At 34.3% G+C, this 24,073-nt stretch overlaps 2 protein-coding genes across 3 annotated transcripts; one reads left to right on the top strand and one right to left on the bottom strand.

The window, feature by feature from the left end:
* The first annotated feature begins 21 nt into the window (after positions 1 to 21).
* On the top strand, positions 22 to 11,461 carry LOC112558669 (chromodomain-helicase-DNA-binding protein 1-like). Its single transcript, XM_025229246.1, has 25 exons — positions 22 to 142; positions 517 to 629; positions 871 to 977; positions 1,265 to 1,394; positions 1,664 to 1,777; positions 2,091 to 2,238; positions 2,554 to 2,712; positions 3,039 to 3,131; positions 3,321 to 3,491; positions 3,799 to 3,912; positions 4,243 to 4,357; positions 4,804 to 4,969; positions 5,189 to 5,335; positions 5,541 to 5,655; positions 5,793 to 5,941; positions 6,729 to 6,787; positions 6,965 to 7,167; positions 7,671 to 7,769; positions 8,543 to 8,613; positions 8,836 to 8,950; positions 9,163 to 9,271; positions 9,594 to 9,664; positions 9,855 to 10,065; positions 10,300 to 10,375; positions 10,639 to 11,461. Exons 1-25 carry the CDS (start codon positions 97 to 99, stop codon positions 10,753 to 10,755), a joined length of 3,018 nt encoding a protein of 1,005 aa, XP_025085031.1. The 5' UTR covers positions 22 to 96; the 3' UTR covers positions 10,756 to 11,461.
* Positions 11,211 to 24,031, bottom strand: LOC112558670 (elongation of very long chain fatty acids protein 4-like). Of its 2 annotated transcripts, none has more exons than XM_025229249.1 (8): positions 23,882 to 24,031; positions 20,713 to 20,789; positions 19,707 to 19,894; positions 19,297 to 19,377; positions 18,792 to 18,963; positions 18,279 to 18,406; positions 14,687 to 14,833; positions 11,211 to 13,648 (listed from the first exon to the last, which is right to left on the bottom strand). In XM_025229249.1, exons 2-8 carry the CDS (start codon positions 20,777 to 20,779, stop codon positions 13,538 to 13,540), a joined length of 894 nt encoding a protein of 297 aa, XP_025085034.1. In that variant the 5' UTR covers positions 20,780 to 20,789; positions 23,882 to 24,031; the 3' UTR covers positions 11,211 to 13,537. The 2 variants fall into 2 exon arrangements, with proteins under 2 accessions (XP_025085034.1, XP_025085033.1); XM_025229248.1 differs by lacking the exon at positions 14,687 to 14,833 and adding an exon at positions 14,478 to 14,639 and having other exon boundaries at positions 23,882 to 24,027.
* Between the last annotated feature and the right edge of the window lie 42 nt (positions 24,032 to 24,073).

Raw genomic sequence — 24,073 nt, 5'->3', positions numbered from 1 at the left:
ATCTTATCAAAACAGAGTAGTCTTTCTTGACCATTTGTTTACGGCGGAAATTTGGTGTCGAATACGATTGTGCAACTACGGACGTATATAGCCAGCATGAGTGTTGTTACTAATGAATCTTTGAAAAAGCATGGTTGGAGCGGTAAATGTACATTCAGTTTTTGTAACACAAATAAAAACATGTGCGTGTGTATATATATATTTATGTGAAGGTTTATTTGCGTGCGTGTTTTGATGACAGTGCATGAATCTAAATTTCAGTTTGTTGTTGGATATTCTTATTTTAACAGTGACAGTCATCTAAGTAAAAGTAAAATTCCCCCTTCTCTCTCTTTATAGATAGATGCATGTTACAACATCTTATACTTAAGTTTTACATACCTAACCCTAACATATCTTACTGATAGTCTCAGAGTTATAACATATGAAGTATAAGAACATGACGTACAGTGTTTTACTTGTGACCTAAGGTGCTTCCATTGTTTATATTTTTCATTGTTAATTGTTGGTTCTCAGACCTGGCTTTGCGGGCATATCAGCTAGATGGAGTGAACTGGCTACTCAAATGCTACAGCCACGATCATGGCTGTATTTTAGGTGACGAGATGGGTTTAGGCAAGACATGTCAGGTATATATAATTGGTACTGTCGATCACCATCACTAACTTTATGCTGTTTGAAAAATGTCAAGGTAATCAGATAGTTACAAAAAATAGACTTCTTAACTGAACCAGCTCTGTCTCTTTTCTTGGCTTATTTTAAAAGAATTTTGTTGGACATACATATTTTTTATTTCATATGAAAATAGTGTTTTGTTGTCAAATTAGTTTGTAGATTTTCATACCACCCCAATAATGCATCATGTTGCAGACTATTGCAATGTTGGCTTGGTTAACAAGTACAAGTGGAGACAAGCGACCACATCTTGTTATCTGCCCAAGATCAGTTTTAGAGAACTGGGCAGAAGAGTTCAAAAGGTTGGCAAGGATGCTTTTCTTTCTTGTTAAATAATGTTTTTGTTGCCACTAATAAAAATAAAACACAAAAATCTAAATTTCATCAACATGCTTTTGCTTCAGTTCTAAGATTTTGTCAGTATCATTTGCACCATGTAGTAATTATTTTAATTAAAGTTTATGATGGCTTTTAATATCTGAACTAAACTTAAAGGTCCTCAAGATGATTTTTTAAATTGCAAACATAGTCCTGAGCACTTAACTCGGTCTAAAATTTATGTCATCAGTTACATCAATGCTTTGTCTAGATTTTCTCCAGGCTTGAAAGTGATCAGTTATGTGGGAGACAAAGAAACCCGTGCTGAACTTGTCAATACAATTAAAAAGTCCAAGCAAGGGCAGACATACTGCTTTGATGTATTGATAACAACATACGAGGTAAAGATTTTACTTGCTATTGAGAACCCTACTACTTTGATACAAATGCCACAAAAGAGCCCTAAAAAACATGTCGTTAAGTATGCTTATCTGCTATCACAAATTTTGGCCAACTACATGAAATACTATCTCATTATGTAGATAAAGGTATATTCAAATGACCACATTAGCAAAAAAAAAAACCAAACAAAACAGCTATCGTCTTGTATTGTTTGCATGCACTCACTATAACTCTTGTCTCATTACTTCTAAAGTGAACTATTGTGCAGGTGTGCCTGAAAGACTCCCTTTTCCTGCAATCTTTGTTCTGGCATGTCCTTGTGGTTGATGAAGCACACAGGTTAAAAAACTGTGAATCACTTCTGTACCAGACACTTGAGAAGGTAAGACAAGAGACCACTAGACTATCAATCCGGCTGACAACAACAATACTTCCAAGTTATACTGAGTGCATAGTTATTAGGAAACTTTTCTCTTAAATTTTACTGGAGTATGAAGAGTTTTTTTTCAACTCAACCACAAAAAAACAATGGAACATCAATACATTAATCTCACTTATAAATATTACATCATGCAATGTGAAATTTTACCAAAATTAAAATTATAAAATCATATTTTGTATGTATGGATTTTCATGGTTAGATTAAAAAAAATTCTTCATCCGTTTGTTTGAACTGTCTCTGTGTGCCTTCCCAGTGGGACTTTCATTGCGGTGTGCTGCTCACTGGCACACCTGTTCAGAACAATCTTCAAGAGCTCTTCTCACTTCTGGCATTCATTGACAGATGCAAGTTTAAGCCTCGACATGTGGACACATTTGTAGAGAAATACAGCCATGCACATGGTAATGGTAATAACCTATCAAAGTGTTCAGGACTTAGTCTGATTTTAGTTTTCCTTTTTATCTTTATTCTCATCAGATATTACATGTGGAGCAAGCACACTTGCATAATAAGAGTAATACTGCACTATCCAAGATTATTATTATTAAGATGTTCAGATGTAATAATGTTTAAGGTATTTTCTGTTCATGTAAACCAGAAGGAAAATTAGCGTTTAACCAACAAAACTTTCATCTCCAGTTCAGTTGTTCAGTGATGTTTGAAGCAAACTTTGTTTTTTGGATGCTCTGATGGCTCTCTGCTTTTCTTAAAAATAGAAATAGAAGAACTGCATGAACTCCTGAAGCCTTATCTTTTGAGAAGAAAGAAAGAAAATGTACTTAAAGACCTTCCAGAGAGATCTGATGTAGTGCTGTACCATGGTCTTAGTGCTCTACAGAAGAAACTGTACAAAGCCATTCTTACAAAGGATTTAGGTAATAATTTGATAGTTACAGAAGTATGCACATGATTGTGTTGTGTGTGTTTTTGAGAGAGTTTGTGTGTGTGATCATCTGTCTGCATGTGGGTGTGCATGGATAAATGCTTATGTACTGTGTTCATAATGGTGGACTTTTTAATCATCTCTTTCCTTTTTTCGTGTGTCTTTGGTAAAGAAAATATAAATGAATTATAAGATACATTTTGAGAAATTACTGTGTATGTGATTCTGAATGGTCTGTTAGGCATTCATGATGGAAATTTAAATTATAGGTTGTGTTTACCCTGTTGGTCATACCCCTTCACACATATTTTGCTGCAGATGCTTTTGAAAACCCTAACACTGGACAGGTGCATCTGATGAACATTCTCATGCAGCTAAGGAAGTGTGTCAACCACCCATATCTTTTTGATGGTATAAGACTTTTGGTGCTTCCTTATTTAATTTTGATCTTTTATTTTGATCTTTCCTGTTTTAGCAACAAAATATTTTCCATGATTTTATTGGACTAGGTACAAAAGTTCCTGAATACTTTGTGTATGGGTATGTTTCTGCCAGCCAACTTAAAATCTTTATGAGTTTTTTTTTTTTTGACCAACATAGGTGTGGAGCCAGAACCATTTGAACTGGGTGAGCATCTTGTGGAAGCTAGTGCAAAACTAATGCTGATTGACCGCCTTCTGAAGTGGCTGAATGCACTTGGACACAAGGTCTTAATTTTTTCACAAATGACTCACATGTTGGATGTGCTGCAAGACTACCTTGGCTATCGAGGTGCAGAAATAATCGTTTTTTCTTGGCCTTTCTTTTAATTTCTTTTCCATATTTTCCAAGATTAGTTTTGTTTTTTCTTTTGTTTTGATGTCAAAATTGAATTTGGTCATTTCGATATGGATAGCTGTCATTTTCGAGTAACTAATAAATAAATCTTACTTAAAGATAATATGTATCCCTGATTGGAATCTGAACTGCTGCAGGAATTGATTTAGATCACTACTTTTATCCTTCTCATCCCCAAGATTTTTGCACATAAAATTAAATACTCAGGTTCTTTGTAAACAAGGCTTTTTGGGGGGTTTAGGTTTTACTTATGAACGGCTGGATGGTTCAGTTAGAGGAGAAGAGCGTTTTCTTGCTGTTCAGAACTTCAATCAGAATGACGAGACATTTGTCTTTCTTCTAAGTACCAAAGCAGGTCAGTGGTATTAAAATTTACTTTCATGAAATAAATTTGTTGGTTAGAATTAGCTCCTTGTTTTCGCAAGTTTACATGCATGGTTGTTTGCATTGACAGACAAAGGCACATGCATAAGAATACATACACCTACTGTCTCTCTTACCTCTGTCCGTCTTTCTTGCACACACAAACACAAAGGAGAGTGGGAAGAAGGAAAACTGGAAAGACACTCTATTTCTGTGATGTCAGAACATTTGCAGTATATGCTGCTGTTTAGCACCATCATTGTGTTAATGGAGGGAAATTCATATGAATTTGTCTTTTCTATATACTTTCTATTACTCACAGGAGGACAGGGTCTGAATCTGACAGCAGCAGATACTGTCATTTTTGTGGACAGTGATTTTAATCCACAAAATGATCTTCAAGCAGCTTCAAGGGCACACAGAATCGGTCAGAACAGGTAATGCGATTCATATTGTGCCAGAGAAGCAAGGCTAATGACTTGAGGTTGAAGGGGTTTATTTACTTGGTGGATTTATCTGGTTCCATTGTAGTCTTTACATTTTTTATGTGAAGTTCCAACTTTGTAAAACTTATTGTAATTTCTTGAATCATATTTTGGCCTGATTATTTCATAGCTTCTGATTACATTTTCTGCAGCTTATAGTATAATAAGTGTTGGTGATATTTGTGTGGAGCTTAGCACAATTGTTTTTTAAACATATTGAATTATTGATCAGTCTTTGCAGTTTGAGGAAGACGTTTATGGAGAGCAATCTATTGGTAAAAAGTGAAATCAATTTTCCGTGAAGATTCAAAGTACTTTTTTGTAAAATAGCTGTTTAGAGTACAGATGCTTTCAATGAAATTGTGGCAAAACCTTGGTTTGAAATTGTTTTTGACTAGACCCGTGAGGGTGATTCGACTGATTGGTAAAAACACGGTGGAACAAATTATTTTGAACCGGGCTGAAGAAAAGCTAAAGCTTACAGACAAAGTTATTGAGAGTGGAGAGTTTTCAGCAGCTGGGATGTCTGTTTCTAAACCAGCTTTTGTCAAGAATTCAAAACAGGTGAGGCTTGGTGGGTAACATCTGCTAGGCTAGTAGTGTTTGTGTGCACACTTGCGTGCCCATGCAAGTATAAATGTGAGAAAAAGTGTGTGAGCAAAACAGAGAGAGAAAAAATAATGCATACCTGTATGTTGGAGTGGGTGAGACAGAGTGAGAAAATGTGTTTTCTTTTGCATCAAATTATTTATTTTTGTTAATGATCTACCTGTCTGATTTCAGTTACAAGATATTCTAAAGTTTGGTGTTGAGAAGCTACTAAGTGATGACACCCCAGATGAGAATATTGAATTTTCTCGCATTTTAGGCCCCACAGTTAACGGAGAGTGGCAAACCACAGAAGACACTGGCATAATCCAAGATGCAGAGGTTATAGTTTCAATATTCAATAAAACAAAAGTATTCTGCTAAAAAATATTATGAAATGTTTGAAAGCGTGTGATGTTCAAAAAGTGCCAACTGTGGTTGAAAAAATATATCAATGTCATTGGGTGTGAAGATTTATGAGACTAAAACCTTGAAAGACCCTCCTGCTGAGATTTGATTATTATATAATTTAATGTTTTGTTGACAGGAGGAAAAAAGTTCGAAAGAAGAAGCACCCAAAAACATATATATGTTTGAAGGGCATGACTACTCAAAAGAAACTAGTGCAGGCGACATAGAGGCTTTTGAGGCATTGATTAAATGTAAGTTTTTTGCTTTGTCTGAGTTAAAAAATAGAATGGTTTAGTTGTACATACACTCTTTACAAGCATCTATTTTTTTGTGTCCCTAAAGATTAGTTAAACACCTGTGATCTCAAACTGTAAAACATTTTTGTCAGTGGAGAAGACATCCCAAAGGGAGTCTGCCTCATCAGAAAGACTTTTACGTGGTAAAGGAACTGCTTTTCTAGCTGACCTTCTTCCTGAGTTGAGCAGGAAACCACGCAAGCAGTTGACACTTGAAGAGCAGGAAACACAAAGGAAAAAGGTAGGCTGGCAGCTGTTACAAATTCAGTTTAGAAACATTGTGGTGTACCACCTAGTAACTGGCAGTGCAATAATGGATATTTGACATCACACTTGACCTAGCTGGGTCTGCTATGCTTCTTTGACCTGGCCTGTCTAAACCTTTCTAGTAGGTGTGAGTGCCTGCGCGACTGACATAAACCTTGCTAACCATAATGTTCAGTGTGAGAGAGTGCCTGCATGACTGATAGCTACTGGATGTTTTTAGCTTTTCCTGGAAAATGGTATATAAGCTCCCAGAATGTTTCATGAGTTAAGAGACAGAAAGAATGACTGAAGAAGAGTGAGCATGGAGAGAGTGCGCAAGTATTGTCAGATACATTGTTGCCTTTAGTCAGCATGTTTCACTGATTGTTTTGACATGTGTAGCATTTGCCAGCATGTCTGTGGTTTGTGCACTCCACAAGCCATTGAATGTATAAGCTGTAAATAAAGTTTGTGAAGTTAGTTTCAAGTGCATAGACTCAGTTTATCAGGGAGATTGGCACCATAGATTAGGACCCCGAAGCCAGTAATGAGACATAGCTTTAAAAAGTCCATCTTTCTGTTGTCTTCAGATAATAAATTAAGTGATGTTATTAAAGTCACGTTTTAGCCAGGTCTTACAAGAAGCAGTTGAGAAGTTTTCTGATTGATAGTATAAAGGGATCTGGTGGGATTGGGGAGGTAAGTTTGCTATGTGACAACCCTTGGTCTCATTTTGATTTATCAATGCATTATACTGACATTTTTATTCATACTTCTAACAGCACAAGGAAGCAGCAGAAAAAAGAGCAAAAAAATTATCAGAACAGAAAGAGAAGAAGAGGTATGTTGTTTCATGAAAGAAAATACATAAATACACATATCTGCATACACATCCAGACATATATATATGTAGTGATATACAGCATAGTAGAAAGATGACTATTACAAGTAGCAAAACATAAACCACTGCCAGAGAACATTTGGATTGGGTAAGCTGTTTCACATTTATTTAAACTAGAGAGGAGCTTTGGAAAAAGCACAATTACACCTCAGTCAACATTATGATTGAGAGTGAGGATGAAGATGAGGAAGAGGTAGCTGAAGAAGAGGGATCAGAGGAGGATGTGGATCAGCCAAGAAGATCAATACATTATGTGATGGGTGATGTGACCCATCCACTTGATGCAGGAACTTCTGACAGAATTGTGGTCCACTGTGCTGGTAAGTTAGTTGCTTCTGCTTGCCATATCCAACTGTTCACTGGACTTAGTAAGATGCAGCACAGAATTTTGTTTGGTCTTTTTCTCTAGAATTAAAAATGTGTAGATTTTGCTACATGAAACACCACATTTGAATGTTCAACTCTGAGCAGTAGTATATAAAAAAAAGTTGGTCTTAGTAATCTTTGACAATTTATTAAGTGGGTGGATTAGAGAAGCTAATGTGGAGGAGGAGAGCAGTTGAAATTGTATAATACTGTAATTTAGACAGCTTCATTCTAATGATTTAAAATTTGTAACTGTTGCTCTGTGTGTTTAGACAGTAAATGTGTTTTTTCTGCGACTCATGAAATATTGGTGGCAAGAGCCATAGTACAAGTTACACACCCATAAAATGACATTAAAGGATTATACTGCCAAAATGAATTAGCATCTTTTATATTTTGTATGTAAATTGCATTTCTTTATATTTTTAAACTAAATAAATAGATGTACCGTTCTCAGATGATTCTGGATACTGGGGACGAGGAGGTCTTTTTTCTGCAATATCAACACGATCTCTGAAGCCTCAGGCACAATATGAGCTGGCTGGAAAAGTAAATGGTGAGTTGTCAAAGCTGATCAAATGATATATCTAGAATGTATGGTGACTGTGGATACTTTTATTTTCCAAAGGTCTCATCTATTGAAGTACATGAGATGCAGTCTCTACATTATGCCAGATTTTAATTTTAATTTTTTTTTAACTTTAGATATGCGCTTTCATCAGAAGAATGAGTCATGTTGCATCTGAAAAGTTAGGTCTTTAATACCTTAAGCCCAAACAGTTGAAAACTTAGGGGATGACCCTTACCTTTCTTGCTATGTTCATCCCTTATTGTGTCAGTTCAAGGTATTATCTATTATATAGTTGCAAAGACACGTGATAGAAAGAGGTTTGTTAGTTTTTACCCTAACTCAGCAACTCTGGCCACATGTACCTGCAAACTATCCAGGTTCAGATGTAAACTATGAGATGAGGCCAGAGGTCAGATCTAATCCCATGACCTGCAGTCTTCAGTCTTGGTGACAAGAGCCTCACTTCTGTGCTGCAGTTTCAAAATATATATACCTGAGGGGTCAGAGAGCGACTTTGACCCTATATACTAGGGATGTTAGGGAAGAATAGTTTTGACTTTTGTTTTTAAAAATAAAGATGAGAATTTCAATGTTTAGAGGTGCATTATCTTGACAACAGCTTAGAGATATTGGGAAGGTGGCATGAACTAAAACTATTCCTTTGAAAATAACTTTGCTTTTAATTCTGATCTAGCAAGTGAAATTAAGATGTTGACCATACAAATTTTTTGATGAAAATGTGTTGATCCTTTTCTCAGATCTCAAGCTTGGAGACTGTCATTTAATTTCATTAGATGACGATAAGGAAAAGGATGATGGCCAGGATATGGTGAGCAAATACTTTTGCTTTAAATTTCACTCTGATTATGTAATTTTAAAATACTTGATACTTATACATGTATTGAAACCGTGAAATAAACTTGCAGATGACAAAGATGAAAATATTTACCTTGGTGTTTAAGAACATATAACACATGTTTCTATTTTATTGACCATGTTTTCAATGTTTACAAGTGTCTACCCATTTAGACTTGAATGTGTCTGTGCACAGCTGGCTTTGATAGTTGCTCAGACCAGAGACAGAAACAACAGATTGTCAGGAATTAAGCTGATGGCACTTAAAGAGGGATTAGAGAAAGTCTACTTCAAAGCAAAACAGTTAAAAGGTATGAAACATTCAATATTCGGTTAAATGTTGTAAACAAATTGATAATAAAATTTGTTGTGGTGAACTTGATTTATGAACAAATATTTATGAACAATACAAGTAGAGGAAAGGAATGAAATATATCATTATCTCCATCATTTTAGGTGCACAAGTTTGTTTTTGTTCGTTGATGATGCCTTACGTGTGCTTTTCTCTTGTCTGAATCTTCAGCAAGTGTGCATTTACCTCGTATTGGCCACGACACACCTGGTTTCAACTGGTATGGAACTGAAAGGCTTATACACAAAATACTAGCATCAAAGGGCGTTCCAACTTATATGTATCTTGCCATGAAACACTTATTTATTTCATTCTGAGAGAACAGTTTACCTGGTAGAGGTTTTTTTCCTGCAGAGTCACTGCCTATTCTTGGGAATATTTTTCTTTCGTGTATTAGCTTTGTTTTCTCTATTTAATATAAAATAAATCTCAGGTTACAAAACATGTATTATGAAAGCAGATAAGTCTGTTTACACCCTTTCTGTTTTTAGACAGGAATAGGTAAACAAAAACAGTTTTGATACTTTAGGATTGTTTAGGGTTGAGTAGTATAGCCAAGTAACATTTTATTTGGAATGGCTTACTTCCTTGACAAATGCTAGTTACTACTTTCCTCGAAGACAGAACTTAAAGCACAAGGGTGCTGGTTTTCCACCTCAGCCACCTGCAAAAGGTAATCAGCAATACTTTTGTCTATAAAATATACACGTGTTCGCATGTAAATTTCAGGGTTATTTCTTTGTGTATAAACAATCTTTGCTGTATGCCAAGGAATTAGTTAATGACGCAAAATGGTATTCTGTTGTCTTGTCAGCTTTGCCTAAAACAAATGAACATGATTGTTATCACTTTCCTTGGTCTAGTTGCGAAAGTTGTTGAGGGCAAGGTGAAAAACAGCAACTCAGAGGCAGACTCTAGTATACAAGTACAGAAGGCATCTGGATCTGTGAACAATGGCAGCAGCACTTCCAGCATGGCACCCTCAGCATTGCCTGAGTTGTTCACAGGTGTTGCAATTCACCTGTACAACATGGACCCAGAGACAATGACAAAGTACAAGCGCTATATCATTGCATATCCTTGCTGTTCAGTTATCAGAATATTCAGCCTTTTCATGTAAATGAAGCTGTTGATCTTGATGACAAAGCTTATTTGAACAAAAAATTCCAAAGCTTGAAGTTGTTTTCAAGGAAATACATTTTCAAATTATTGCGTATTGCAAAGTTGTGTTATATAAACAGCATGTATATCAAAGAGCCCTAAATTTTTGTTCATGATTTTGTGCTCTAAATTTTCTTAACACAACACTTATGATGGAGATGTTGATGCCTATGTGCACGGTAGTACAACCCATCTTGTGGCAAACGCAGAGACGGACAAAGAGGTATCTAATGTGGAATAAAAGAACTCTGTGTGTGTGGGATAGAAGCAAGAAGAAGGAACATTTGCATAAGCATGTATTTTATAATTCTAAGTATGTGCACTTGTGTGTGTTGCATTATTATTAGAAAACAGCCTATATGAGCATCTTATTTGCATTAATCATATAGTATTTTAATAATCTTTTACAGCGACAGAATAATTTATGTATCCATATAATCTCTGCACATATGTACATCTAATTGTACGTATAATTTATTTCTGCAGGCATTAAAGAAAATCCAGGGAGACCACAAATGCTATGTTGTCAGCAGTCAGTGGTTAGATGATTGTTTGAAGAGGCACAAGCTGCTTTCTCCTGATGATTATGTATTAGAAAAATAACGTCATCCACAGGACCATCCATGGTAACTCAGTCCAGCAAATAGTTACTTTTTCAGTCATCTAAATGATCATCTGTATATTCTCTGCAACACACTCACATGCTTACCTACTCTTTCCCCCCCAACCCCACATAAGGATTTTGAAAAGTGCTAGACTGTACTTTGTATCCATCCAGTAAAATAGCTATTATCATATTTTCACATTTATTTTGTACAAGCTTAGAAGTGCCTGGAGAAAAAATAAAACAAGTTATTGATATACATATAAGTAGAAGTGTTTGTTCAGTTCTGTCAAGCTTGTATATCTTAATGTACTATCATCACTTTCTGTCAGTCCAATGATTTTGTATGCATGCATCCACAAAAAGTGAAAGACAGTTAGACAGCAGATAGATTTTAGAACCAAACACAAATGTTACTCTTACAAATAGAACTAGCAGTGTAACAACTCTTGAGTTAAACTTCATGGCACACTTTATTATAATATTCATTTACTTAGTACTTAAAAAGCAATTATAAAATACATTGAGATTGTACGGGATAATAATGCAGTAAATACTTTAATGACATGGAAGAAAAAATTTATAATTGGGAAATGTTTGTATTCAAAAGGTTACAGTTAGATTAAATTCCATTATTTTAACTGATTATTGACTACAGTGAAGGCTTATAGGTGCATTTTGCAATAAACTTTTTTGCTGGAAAAATGACCTTATCTGGCAGCCTGAAAGGAAGAATGGGGGCTGTTTTTCTCTACTTTTTACAAATGTATGTATAAATATGGTATGCTGGAAATCACGTCAGTTGTGATTTCAGAGGAAATAGATTGTATAAAAGCAAATAGAATTAAAAAGTTGGCACAACACTGAAGTCATTTTAAGAATCAAACCTCAAGTCATGCACACATCCTTAAAACGTAAGTTTGTTGAATTTGTCTATAAATATAAAAATCTCTCTTTGTTAACAAAAAATGCTATAAGCATTAAAGATGTCATGGAAATTGCCATAACACGCGTTTTCTTGAAACTGCCAAATTATGCATCCCTATTTTAATTTGTGATCCAGACACGTGGTTATGGTTTTATCACACTATCTGCAATGGAATCTGGTCAAAAGAGCATCACATATTATGCCATTATTCCTTAAAACTTTCAATGACATCATAATTGTTTGGCACACAAAATCCTGTGACAGCTGTTGATTTACCAAATAAAAATTCAAACAAACAAAAACAAATATATTAACAAACTTATAGTAAAAGGCAACAATATGCAAGCAATACCATTCAATAGTTCCTTGTACATTGAGAGTTAAATGCTTGTTTAGTAAATTTTAGACATCCTTGCAAAAATAAAGGAAAAGAAACTACAAAAATGAAAACAGCAGTTTGTGGTTCATTTAAATAATCAGAAAAGAGAAGACTGCTCTTATTATGAGTCTTCACATGCTAAGAGTATGTTAAAAAAATTAGAGACATGGATGTCTAGTATGGAATGAAAATGATAAATATGGGCAACTTTGACCATTTCTGAAGAATTTAGAAAACTTAATATTTACAGATGATAAAAATGATTTCACTTCCCCTAAAACTTATGTTGAGGTTGTTTATGCAGTAAGCGTTCTAATAAAAATTTGCTGTTTAGATCATTGGTCACAGTAATTGTGTCAAAGAAAAGGATGCAAAAGGTTTTGGTGACTCACAGATGCAAATGCATTTTTGATCTTTATTTGTAAAATAAAGCAGGAATAGACCAAAAAATGTTTGCAAAACAAAACCGCTTTACACTGGAGAATGCTTTCAATATATATTATTTCCAAGAAAAATAATAAATAGAAGTGAAAAAGACAAAAGTTATTTCATTGGTTAAAAGCATATTGCCTCTCTTCTTCTAGAAATGTAAAACTGGGATTCCATAGTAGTGATACAGCAGGTGCATGATTTAAAAATTTTTTTGTAACATTATGTCTATATATTTCACTACAGTGTAACCAACGGCCCTGTTAGTTACAATTAGACAGTGAAATGATGTGTTTTTTGGCTCTTGAAACAAAGTTCTAAAGAAATGAAACAAAACTAATTGGATCCACAAGATGCAATCGAATTTAATAAACAATGCGACATTAACATGATAGTTTTCACAGTTAATTTTGCAAAGTGTCAGATTTTCACAAACATTCTGTGATAAATATTGCATATATTACAGTGGAATATGATCTTTCCTGCACATCTTGTGCATGTGCGTCCACACACACCCACTATACCAACATGTACACAAATGCCAATTTCTCTGGAAGGAAAGGAATAATTTGTTAGAAATTTAACCTAAGAATTTTCCACATCATTCTCTGAAAATGATATGCAAACCCTGAGCATTAATTGACATGAAACAATACCCAGATTAAAATATTGACTGGGATTTAGTGGGAATTTAAGGCTGTTTGCAAGATTACTTGATAAAACCAATAAAGTATTTTAAAAAATTGTTATAGTAACAAAAACATCAAAGTATGACCAGTTTGTGTAGAGACATAAGATTCTACATTTAATGCCATGGCACCTCATATGAAAAGCAGCATTATTTCTTGTGGTGAAAAATACAGTGTAATCTTCAGCAGAACCTGTGTTTTAAATAGTTAAGTTTTCAAACACTCAAAAACTATAAAATAATAATAATGGAAAATCCACAGAAACATCTGTCACTTTATATATACTGATGTCGGCTTTTCTGTGTACAACACTGCTTAGACTGAAAACTTTGTTGTACACCATCATCTATTATAATCTACTTGTCTTTCTTAGCTTCAGCCTTCCATTGCTTTGGCAGCTTGGTATCACCATTAGAAACATATCCATTTGCTTGTTTTCCATTAGATGTGAGTTTTTTGTTGTCAGCCTGTTATTACAAAAGATAAATTAAATTAAGACTTATCAAAGAGAATATATGATTTATGCAGATGACAAAATTGTACACCACAATACTCCTTTTTAACAAACATTAATAAAGACATATGCAAGCAGTTTGGTAGTGAAATGAAGCAAACATTTTTCTCCAGTCTACTTATTCCTGATCTGCTTATTAAGGGTTATAAAGTATGCAGAAATATTAATGTGTATGGGCATACTAATACTGAAAACAATATGCACTTCAACCCAGAACAGATTTCAACCAATGCAGCTAAAACTCATCCAGCTCTGGCAGTTACAGTCTAAGCTGGAATTTCTTATTCATCTCTATCTTTTGGACTGGCCATGACAGTACTTTGACAATGGGAAAATAGTCTAGATAAATTCTATTATACCAGCAGATTTTTTTTATGCCTACATTTTTGCTTTCCTTCAGGAAAAGAAAGTAATATGTATTACTTCAAACTTGTAAAATTTTAGGTAAACAAATTTACATGCAAGCTAATGATTATGTGTGTGTGTGTATATATCTTAAGGCACATAGAACTTTGAGATGATGCATGGTACAAACAGCCTGTTATTATTATGGTATTTTAGCCTATACAGAGACGAGAACAAGGTACTCGATCTTGACTTAGTTGCAGCATCTGCACTTGTAAAAATTATGAGCTTGACTATAAAGGGGGTAGGAATAATGAAATACAATGATCAGAAACATTATTAGATAACTGTTATTACCTTTAGATAACTGTTATTACCTTTACATAACTGTTATTGCCTTTAGATACCTGTTATTAGCTTTAGATAACTGTTATTACCTTTCTCTTCTGCGCTTTGATATAGGCGTGGAAGTAGAAGTTCAGGAAGAGCATCAAAATGGTGAAAGCATAAAATATCAGGGCCCAATGCATCCAATCGGGGAAATCACAGCCAACCACCAATGACTGAATGGCGTGAGTGATGCCCATAACAAACTGAATCTATAGATGAACAGAAAGGTACAAAAAAACCTGCAAGTGTTCTTTACCTTGATATAAGCCTGGATATAGAAATTGATGAAGAGGGCAATAATTGTGATGCCGTAAACAATGCCTGCCCATTGCATCCACATCGGGAATTCGCATTCAAGGATGATGCCTTGAATGGCATACACCATTCCAACAAAGAACTGAAGCTAAACAAGGCAAGATAGAAAAACAAGAGGCAAGTGTGATACAGGCAGTTAGCATTTCATGCCTAGCAGAAGTAGAAGATAATACATGCATTTCCTTTTAAGGTTATGCACAGAGCAAATGATTTAGCATGCTCCAAGGTTTTATGATTAAGCATGCTTTAAAACTTGAATCCTTTATACATTTAACAGCAACTTCATTTAAGGAAAAAAAGCCCCAACCAGTTACTTCTCTCACGTATTTATTGCTCTGTTTGTCTATTCTGACAGATATTAATATTTTATAATACTAAATATAGCCTAAAATCAAACAAAGACTCTGTAACCTTGGTTTTGCAAAGCTTTAAAGAAATTTGTTAGATGTTCATTTAGTATATATATATTTAAAAAAAAAAAAAAAGCGATGATGATGATGGTTAAAATAAGTTTAGGAAGAAGTCTTTAGAGTTTAGTGCAACAATGTTCAGATATCCCTGAAACATTAAAAAATTAAAAGGCCAATTATTTATTATTTACACGCCAGTTAATAAGCAGCCAAAGAAGCATGAAATCATGCAAGCGCAATACTACTAAACCAAAATGAATAGAAAATTAAAATAAGGGAAATAGTCCATCTACAGAGAAGAATAACTGATAAAGATAGGAGATTATATTCTAAGCATTCTTCAGACTTTCATCTTAAACTATTGCTCTGTTGCATAAGATGCTACATCAATTACATGCAAAGTCAGCATTAACTCAGTTGTGACAACATATTTGCTGTTCTTGCCTTTATCTTTATATCCTTTTTAGTTACATCCAATGCAAAAAATATTTTTTGCTTTGTCAGGGAGAAAAATAACCCACCATATGACAGTATTTCAGATCTAAGCAATTCACTCTGAACCTATTATTTTAAACAGCATCAGTTTTTATTATTACTTTTAAATTAAATGTAATTACTATTGTCCTATTCAAATTCATCATTTTCACCATCAAACCATATATAACAGCTTCTAAAGCATTTGAATCTCAGCTGGATGCAAACTAGAAAAAGGACACATTTCTTCTTTCTCGCCATTTTTTTCCTCCTTCAAAAGGAATGAGATTTAAAGAAATGTAACTATAGAGATCATTGTGCATTTTAATGCAGCAGTTCTTTCCCTTGGAGAACTGGTCTTTTATGAGTGAAAAAAAAATTCCTGTAAACATAACCAAAGAGCATCAGCAAATATTCGTCCTTTGGGAAGTAGCATTTCAAAGCATCATGCTTTTGTTTTAAAAAAAAAAACCAACTATACCCAACCTCTGAAAATATGTTCAGAAAGGAATTATTCATCACCACCACCATCACCCCCGAAAAATTTCACTCTCCTCCTCAACTGCTCAGTTTAGTTCAATCCTGATGCACTGAAATACCAATTTCTGTTGGGCTTGAGCACTTACTGACCAGCAGTTAGACATGCCTTGAAAATTTTAAACTCCAGAACTATCGACTGCTCTAGGCAAGGAACTACTGCATTCTAAAGCCAAATAAATTCTTTAGAGGGACACACCTTGAAATTTATTTCTTATATGATGCCACAATTGAGTTAAATGATTTTTTTCTTAAAATTAGCTCTTTAGCACAAATATTAGCATAAAGTTCATATGCATGCATTGATAAACAAAAATATTGACAAAACGGTGGAAAATGCAACCCAAATCACACATGCCTCTTGCCTTTAACTATTGTCTTAAAAAGAGAGAAAGAGAAAATGTTTATTACAATGTATATGCCTGAGGATGTTTGCAACAGGCTAATCATAATACAACATTCCATGCAGCACCTTCACTAGATGTAAGAAAAACGTTTACAACCAGGAAATGGATATTTCTGCAAATAATTATGAACTAGTGTAAAGAAATATACTGCTAATAAATCACAAGAAACAATGTCCAGCCACTCACTAAAGCCATGATTTTGTTTTTGGTTTATTTTGTAAGTTATTTAAGAAAAGTTTGCTTATTAAATCCAGAAAATTAAATTCATCTGGTAAAAATATATCAGTCACACTTTCATTACTTATACAGTGTACATATGCAAAAAGAAATAATAAGCAAATAAGTCACATGCTCAACAAATGACACACTGCTAAGCCAAAAGAGACAATCTGAAAGTTCCTTTTTTTAAGGACTATATAGAATGGACTGCTGGCAGATGAATTTTCCACATTGACTTCTAGAATGAAGGCTTAGAAAACGATCTTCCAGTTTCAGATGTGAGCTTTTGTGTTGACAAAGGTATTGAAAAACAAAACCTCAACTTTTATGGTCTGTTATGTTTTCCTTGTTTTTTAATAAGATGAGGGGAGTGCAGTTCAAGGGCTTTTGCCAAAAATGAACAAACTAAGCAACTAACTTATGCTAAGTATACTGGTGATGTTAAAAAGTTCAGTGTGGTCTATCCTCAACATGCTGTAGTTCAGAATGCTGGCATTCAAAAGACTTGCCAAGATCTGACAGCTTACCATCAGCAGTCCAGTTTATATTAGTCCATTGCTAAAGCAAAGCATAACATAAATTATTGTAACTTTAGATCAGGGGTGCCCAAGCTACGTCCCACAGGGCTACGTTTGGTCTGTTCATTTTAACCAGACACAACAATTTCATTTTTAATGTCATGATTCTAGCAAAACTGCCATGTTCTGGCCTGCGAGATTTTATATCATGTCCAGTGTGGCCCTAGGCCGAGAAAAGGTTGGGCATCACTGCTTTAAATCCAATCAATATAATTTAGCTAAGAATAGAAATGTTTATATACTAAAAGAACTGTTTCAACATTCTCCACCTACCCTACATTAGTTTTTGTAAGTGAGTTCTGTTCTACAGGATTATTACTTGGTAAATGTCTGCATGTTGACTGAACAGTCACACTCTTTTGCTTTATCAATACATCAGTGCTGAACAATTTATATAAATGCAGATGGAAAGATAAAATTTTGAGCTTCACTGCGTCTGCATCTCCTCAGATCAAAGTAACACCTCACATTGTTGGTAAGAAGTTGAAAGAGGACTTTATGTAATATCTCTTCATATATTCTGGATTTCTTTGTTTGTAGACCTAGTATTCTGGACAGTATTAGGCCCGTGAAACCATTTCCTACAACTTGCGCCCTCTATTATTTGTATGCTTAACATGCTCTTTTGTTTCTAACCATAGCTTGCCTGACTTTTTTCTGATGTAGATTCTGTCTAATTTTTAATTTTACTGTTGTTAATTATATCAATAACTATCAATAATAAAAAATTCAATATTAAATTTATAATTATTACAAAATGAAGTCAGTGATTAGCATGATTATAATGAACACTCATTTCGTAGAAGTAGCATCTATCAGAACTATATCACAGATGAGAGGTAAGAAAAAAATGCTAGTCAGCAAATCTCAAACAAGGAAAGACTGATAATTATGGACTGAAGACCCACCAGCTGCAGCTTGGTCAAGTAGCGCTTCCACCATAAATATTTCTGGTACTCTGGTCCCAGTGCAGATACACCATAGTATGTGTACATGATGACATGGATAAATGAATTGATCATGGCACCAAAAAATGCTGCAAAAAAAAAGAAAAGGATGTAACAGTTTAACTCATGTTTCTTATCCTTAGTATAAAGCTATTACCACAAGACCCATGTGTAGGTGATCGTTGCAGGTATTTAAACTCTCAGCATCATTTCCTTCATGTTCTTACACATCAAGCCATTATTGTTTAAAAATCCATATTGCACTTTTATTTTTAGCTTCAGAAGACACAGAAACTTCATTATCTTTAATTTGCTTAAAAATTGTGTCATAATGAACACAATTAAATACACAAAGAAATGAAAACTGTGAATGTCCAAACATTGCTATCTGAGCAAATTGATTAGAAGCATCCAGTGTATTTAGCTTTCATTATGATAAACCCAAAGCTAATAGGTTTAACCACATATACTTACATTGTCCACCAGCAACCCATTTTACCCCAATGTACCATATCGGGAACATGGTGGCATGATGGTAGACATGAAGAAAAGACACCTGGTTGTCCTTCTTGCGTAGGATGAAAAAGATGGTATCTAGCATTTCTACTAACTTCGAGAAGTAGAACCACCAAAGTGCCTTTGCTACCTGTTGAAAATATTGAAATAATTTGCAACAACATATTGCTGCTATCATTTAAAAGTAACATAACTATGCACATAAAATCTTCCGCCGCTTTTGCATGATGAATAGGTTCTGTGGTGTTTAAAGAAGAAAAACACTTCTTCTTACATATACATAAATCTTACATGTTATTGAGTCAGAAGAGAAAGGAAAGATATATGTTTATCTTATATATATTATATAAACACCTGACATTTTAAAATCTAAGGTAAAAGACATAAAAATATACTGTATTATCAGCACAGCATATTGCGTTTATTATACTTATTTTTTTAAATATTAGAAATATGACCTTACCCTCATTTCACGAGGATCATATGTATAGCTGACTGGTTGACATGAGTAGCTATAACCTAGTGCTATGGAGTTAATAAACAACTGTAAAAAAAATTTAGATCAGTTGCAAAAAACTGTCACAATAGAAGTCTGCCTCAGAATAATTAAGAACATGGATTTTCTTACAAATAAAATTCTGGAAAATGCGACTCCTTAAACTTCAACTGTTAGAAACTGATCCTTAGCTTTGAAAATCATTTTTATAACAATGATTCCTGATATCTGTGAAAGAATTATGTCAATGTTCCTTTTGTAACAGTCATTGTGATTATAAGTTTGATAACAAAACTTTTACACTTCCTTTATATTCTGTCTACACCATACACAGTGTGATGTTTGAACAAAAGAAAAGATAAATAAACACCACTGACCTCTGAACATATATGAAAATTCATGATGATGAGTATGAAATTGTAGATGAACAATGTATACTTGAACTTGAAAGGCTCACGATCTTTCATCAGCTTAGGACCAATATAAACTGCAACCAGGTACAGTCCAGACAACACTAGTGTTGGAGTGTACCCTTGCATAAATAACCAGTCCTTTACTCGATCATCTGTGGTTAGACAAGGCAAGAGTAAACCTACATTTGTCAGCTGATTAAAACAAATATACTTTCATCACCTTATGCCAAACATTTTCCATTCCAAAAAACACCCAAATACTAACACTCTTAAAAATTAACTTTTTAATTTAACCTGTCATTTATATTTATTTAATGACTATATTCTTTTGAAAATAATGAGTTGTTTTGCAGTTACTCAATTTTTGAAAATAATTTACATATAATTTTATGGAATGTGACAGAAACAAATTATAAAATTTCCATTTATTAACTGACCATAAGTTTATCATCCAAGTTAAGAACAGCTGAGAAGCCAAACAGATAGCATCTATCCCATTTACCAAGTTCAAAATAAACTAACAGGTGGTAAAATCCCTGCAGTTGCACTTGCCCACAACAATTAAGCATGAAATATAAAAGTTTTTAGATATTTGTTTCCCTGACAGGGAAGAACAATGATCCACAAAAAAAGGTCCACTGTAGAAATAAAATGTTGTACCCAGCACAAACTGAATGAAAATAGACAACTGAAATGTGAGTCAAAAAATGGACATATTTATTATGCAAATTTCTGTTTCAAACAATATTTGTGTACTCTCTGCAAGTCCTGTTCCAGGGAACTAATTTCTGATGACCACACTAGATTCAGCATGTGAGATATCACTTTCTGCTGTTGTCTCTGCAAAATTCTAATGTTCCGATCATTTTCAGCAGCATCACAAGATATAACCTACTAGTACAAGTAGCTCTGTCTGGAAAAGCCCTGATCAAATATCCCAGCACACCCACTCATAACAACATTTTCTTACCGGAGACTGAATGGGCCCATTCATAAAACTCGTGGAATTCGCTGATCTTGTCTCTAATCACCTCCATGGTGGATGATCTATGAAAAACGAAAAAAAAAAAAAAAAAGTAAAAAGTGTTAGGCAGTCTCTTGGTGGGGGCAAACCTATTCAAAACGTGAGAGGAAAAAAGTGTCACGTTTGTCCATTGTGACAAAGGAGGAAACAAAAATGTTAGGAACTTCACTTAACTAGATGCACAGTAAATATTATGTTTCTCATGAAAAGAAAGATTAACAATCTAGCAGCAGTTCTGGTTGGGTACAATCTTTATGCAGTGTTCAATGGTAAAGCAGTCTCCACTACGCATATTCTGCTTTTCTCCATCTACCATGTTCTAAAAGGATTGAGGATTTGTAGCACCAAAAAACCCCCAACAAACCCCACCTGGATTTAAAGTTAAACTTAAGGCTAGAGACTACACAGAATGAAAATAGACCTGCTAATATCACTGCTGTTGCCTTTACTAGACAACAAAATTGTAATTATTTCACACTCAAAAATTATCAGGAATCACTTTTTATTAAAGGTTCCTGAATTAGTGAAGAGAATAATAGTTCTCTAAATATACTGTCACTGACAGAAAAAAAAAACTTTTCTCTTGCTTTTTATGCTGGGTACAGGCATGCATAAGGCCATGTGCAACAGGTCATGCTTCATGAGCTGAGATGAAAGATAGGGCTTTGCCATGAGTGCTCTGTCACCCAAATTTATTGATGAAAGAGTAGGTTCAAACAGCCTGTGGTAGTTCCATATTTTTAGTCAGGTGTCAACCAATGGTGTATTTTGTTTGGCAGTCTAGTGCCTACCAACCAATGCCATTCTGACCAAGTCATCTCACCCCACCACAAAAGTGCATAGACTGTGGCAAGTCCAGACAAACACCCAATGTGGTGCCATTTCTGCAGAAAGTAGTCCTATTAACCCTTCAGGGCAGACACAGTATTCACTACAACTTTGTTTGCATTTTCAAATATAATACCTCCTTTTAGATCTTAATTTTTAAGTCCTTGATGAAACAAAATAAAAAGAAACAAAGCTGTAAATCTCAACTACCCATGTATTGATTTTAATTAAGTAAGAAACCATTGTATCATAAACTAATTTAAATTTCAATCATAAATCTTGTTTGGTAGATATATTTTATTATGATGTATGCTGATATAATCACTGTGAAAATTAATTACCAATGAAGCAGCATCTTCTAAACATATAAAACTTAAAATTTTATCAATATGGTTTAGTACTGAAAGTCCATTAAATAAAATGCACCAAAAAACTCTACAAATCCTAATAATATGAACTAGGCATGATCCACAAAGTGTCTGCCATGGTGTTGGCAGCTGTACTCAGCATTCTCCCTGTGCAATATTTTGCTAAAGGTTATTAGCGGTGATTGAAAAGTCATGTCAACAGATGTTGAAAGAAGTGAGAAGTTTTTTTACAAAAATATAGTTCAACAGGTGAACAGTGTAAGTCGGCTCATACGCGTTATTAAAACAGAAACCACCTTTTTCTTTGTTCCATTAGTATAATGTAAATAAATGGATGTCACCATCAGATTTTTCTCTATTATTGTCTTCTGCCTCTGTGTTGTGTAAAGACCTCTGTGTTGTAAGCATATCTTGATACCATTAATCCAGGAATTTGAAAAGCACTATCATGTTAGTCCTTTCAAACAATCTCTGATCATTTATTTAAAACTATTTTTGTATTGAATTCTGATTTTCAACCTCAGCAGTTTCAAATGTACTGTTAGCCAAACATAGTGGCCTTATCCTGTGATTTATCATACATTTAAATGTCATGTTACAATACAAGAGTCTATTCCTATCTTAATTAGTAAATATCTTTTGTAGACTGTGGATCATGTTAATGTAACAAAGTAGTAGTCCTAGATCTCCGAAATCTGTGCTTCCATCAACACTTATAAAATTGAAACAGGACCATCAATCCACTATTATTTTATTAACCTCTACTTCTTGTCATGATTAATGACATTAGCAGCAATAGGGTGTAGACTGTCTTCTTCTTACATGCAGTGTTTTACAGGCTGATTTATAAATAATATGTTGATTTTCATGTACCTGCTGTTGAAAGTATTAGGTTCCTTTAATTGGTGTATATAATATTTAATCTGTATGTGTGTGTTTCTGAATACAGATATAAATGCTGTTAATTAAGAACATTCGTGAATACTAACTATATTTAATACTAATTTAATCATATTGGACCAAAACAGTGAACAAAATACAACTGGAAAAAATATTTTATTTTTTGTGCAAAAAAAATGCATGGTATCGTGTAACAAAAAAGAAATTTGAAAACACATTTCGGGTTCTTTTGTGTGTTTTCGTGACTTCCTTTGCGGCGAGTTTGAAATATCGCCCAACATCTACTAAAACCAACGCGTAACCGATGAGGAAGACAGGGTTGCCCCACATCCGAATTTTATTGATGTATCAAGGCTCTCTTCTTGACCTTTGTCCCTCTTCCATTAAGCATCATACATCTCATCATATGAGTTAATAAATAATTCTTAATAACGTTGAACACATATTAATGTCAAAAACTAGGTTTAGTGGACAACCCAGCAACCGAAATATTGAGCGTCTGTGTGTACTTGTACAAGCTTGCCTCGGACATGCGTGGCTGACTTGCGCAAGCACACATTAGTTTCCAGGGAGCGTTTAACATCTATGTCACAAAAAGTTTATACTACATATATATGTTAAAACGCTATATTTTGCTTAATACGACAATCTATTTCTTTGTTCTGTTTTGAAAGATCGAGCATATTCTATTTTTGTCCCTTATCTTCTACATGGACTGGGGCGAAGTTTAAGCGTGGGTTCGCCTGATCAAGTTGGACCCAACTCGCTAGCGACTAACCCTTAAAACCACTTCTAATTTATAAGAGTTTATACGAATAATCAATCTAATAACCTTTCAAAACGTTTTTTTTTTTAAAAAGGTGAATAGCAAAGTCAATGTGTCGTATGATGAGCGAGGCAATTATAGTGGCTGTACGTAGCACCACCCATGGGCAGCGTCCGGGAAACCGGCTTCTGGTTTAGTCAAGAGCAGAAATTTTATAAAAATTAGTTAAATTGATTGCACATAAACTCCTTACCCTCTGTGCTCCTCTGGTGCACTCTTAATCCAGGGTGAAGCATGCAACAGTTGGCGTTTCTTCGTTGCCTCAGACAACAAACATACACAAACTTAAACTATCACAGGAGCACATTACACCGGATACATACAAATTTGACACCAACCATTACAGAATGCTACTTAAATATCAAGCTTTTTAAATAATATTTAT

Source organism: Pomacea canaliculata, linkage group LG3 (genome assembly GCF_003073045.1).
Source record: "Pomacea canaliculata isolate SZHN2017 linkage group LG3, ASM307304v1, whole genome shotgun sequence".
Classification (NCBI taxonomy): Eukaryota; Metazoa; Mollusca; class Gastropoda; order Architaenioglossa; family Ampullariidae; genus Pomacea; species Pomacea canaliculata.
The sequence above is the reverse complement of the archived record's forward strand: the minus strand, read 5'-3'. Positions and strand labels throughout refer to the sequence as shown.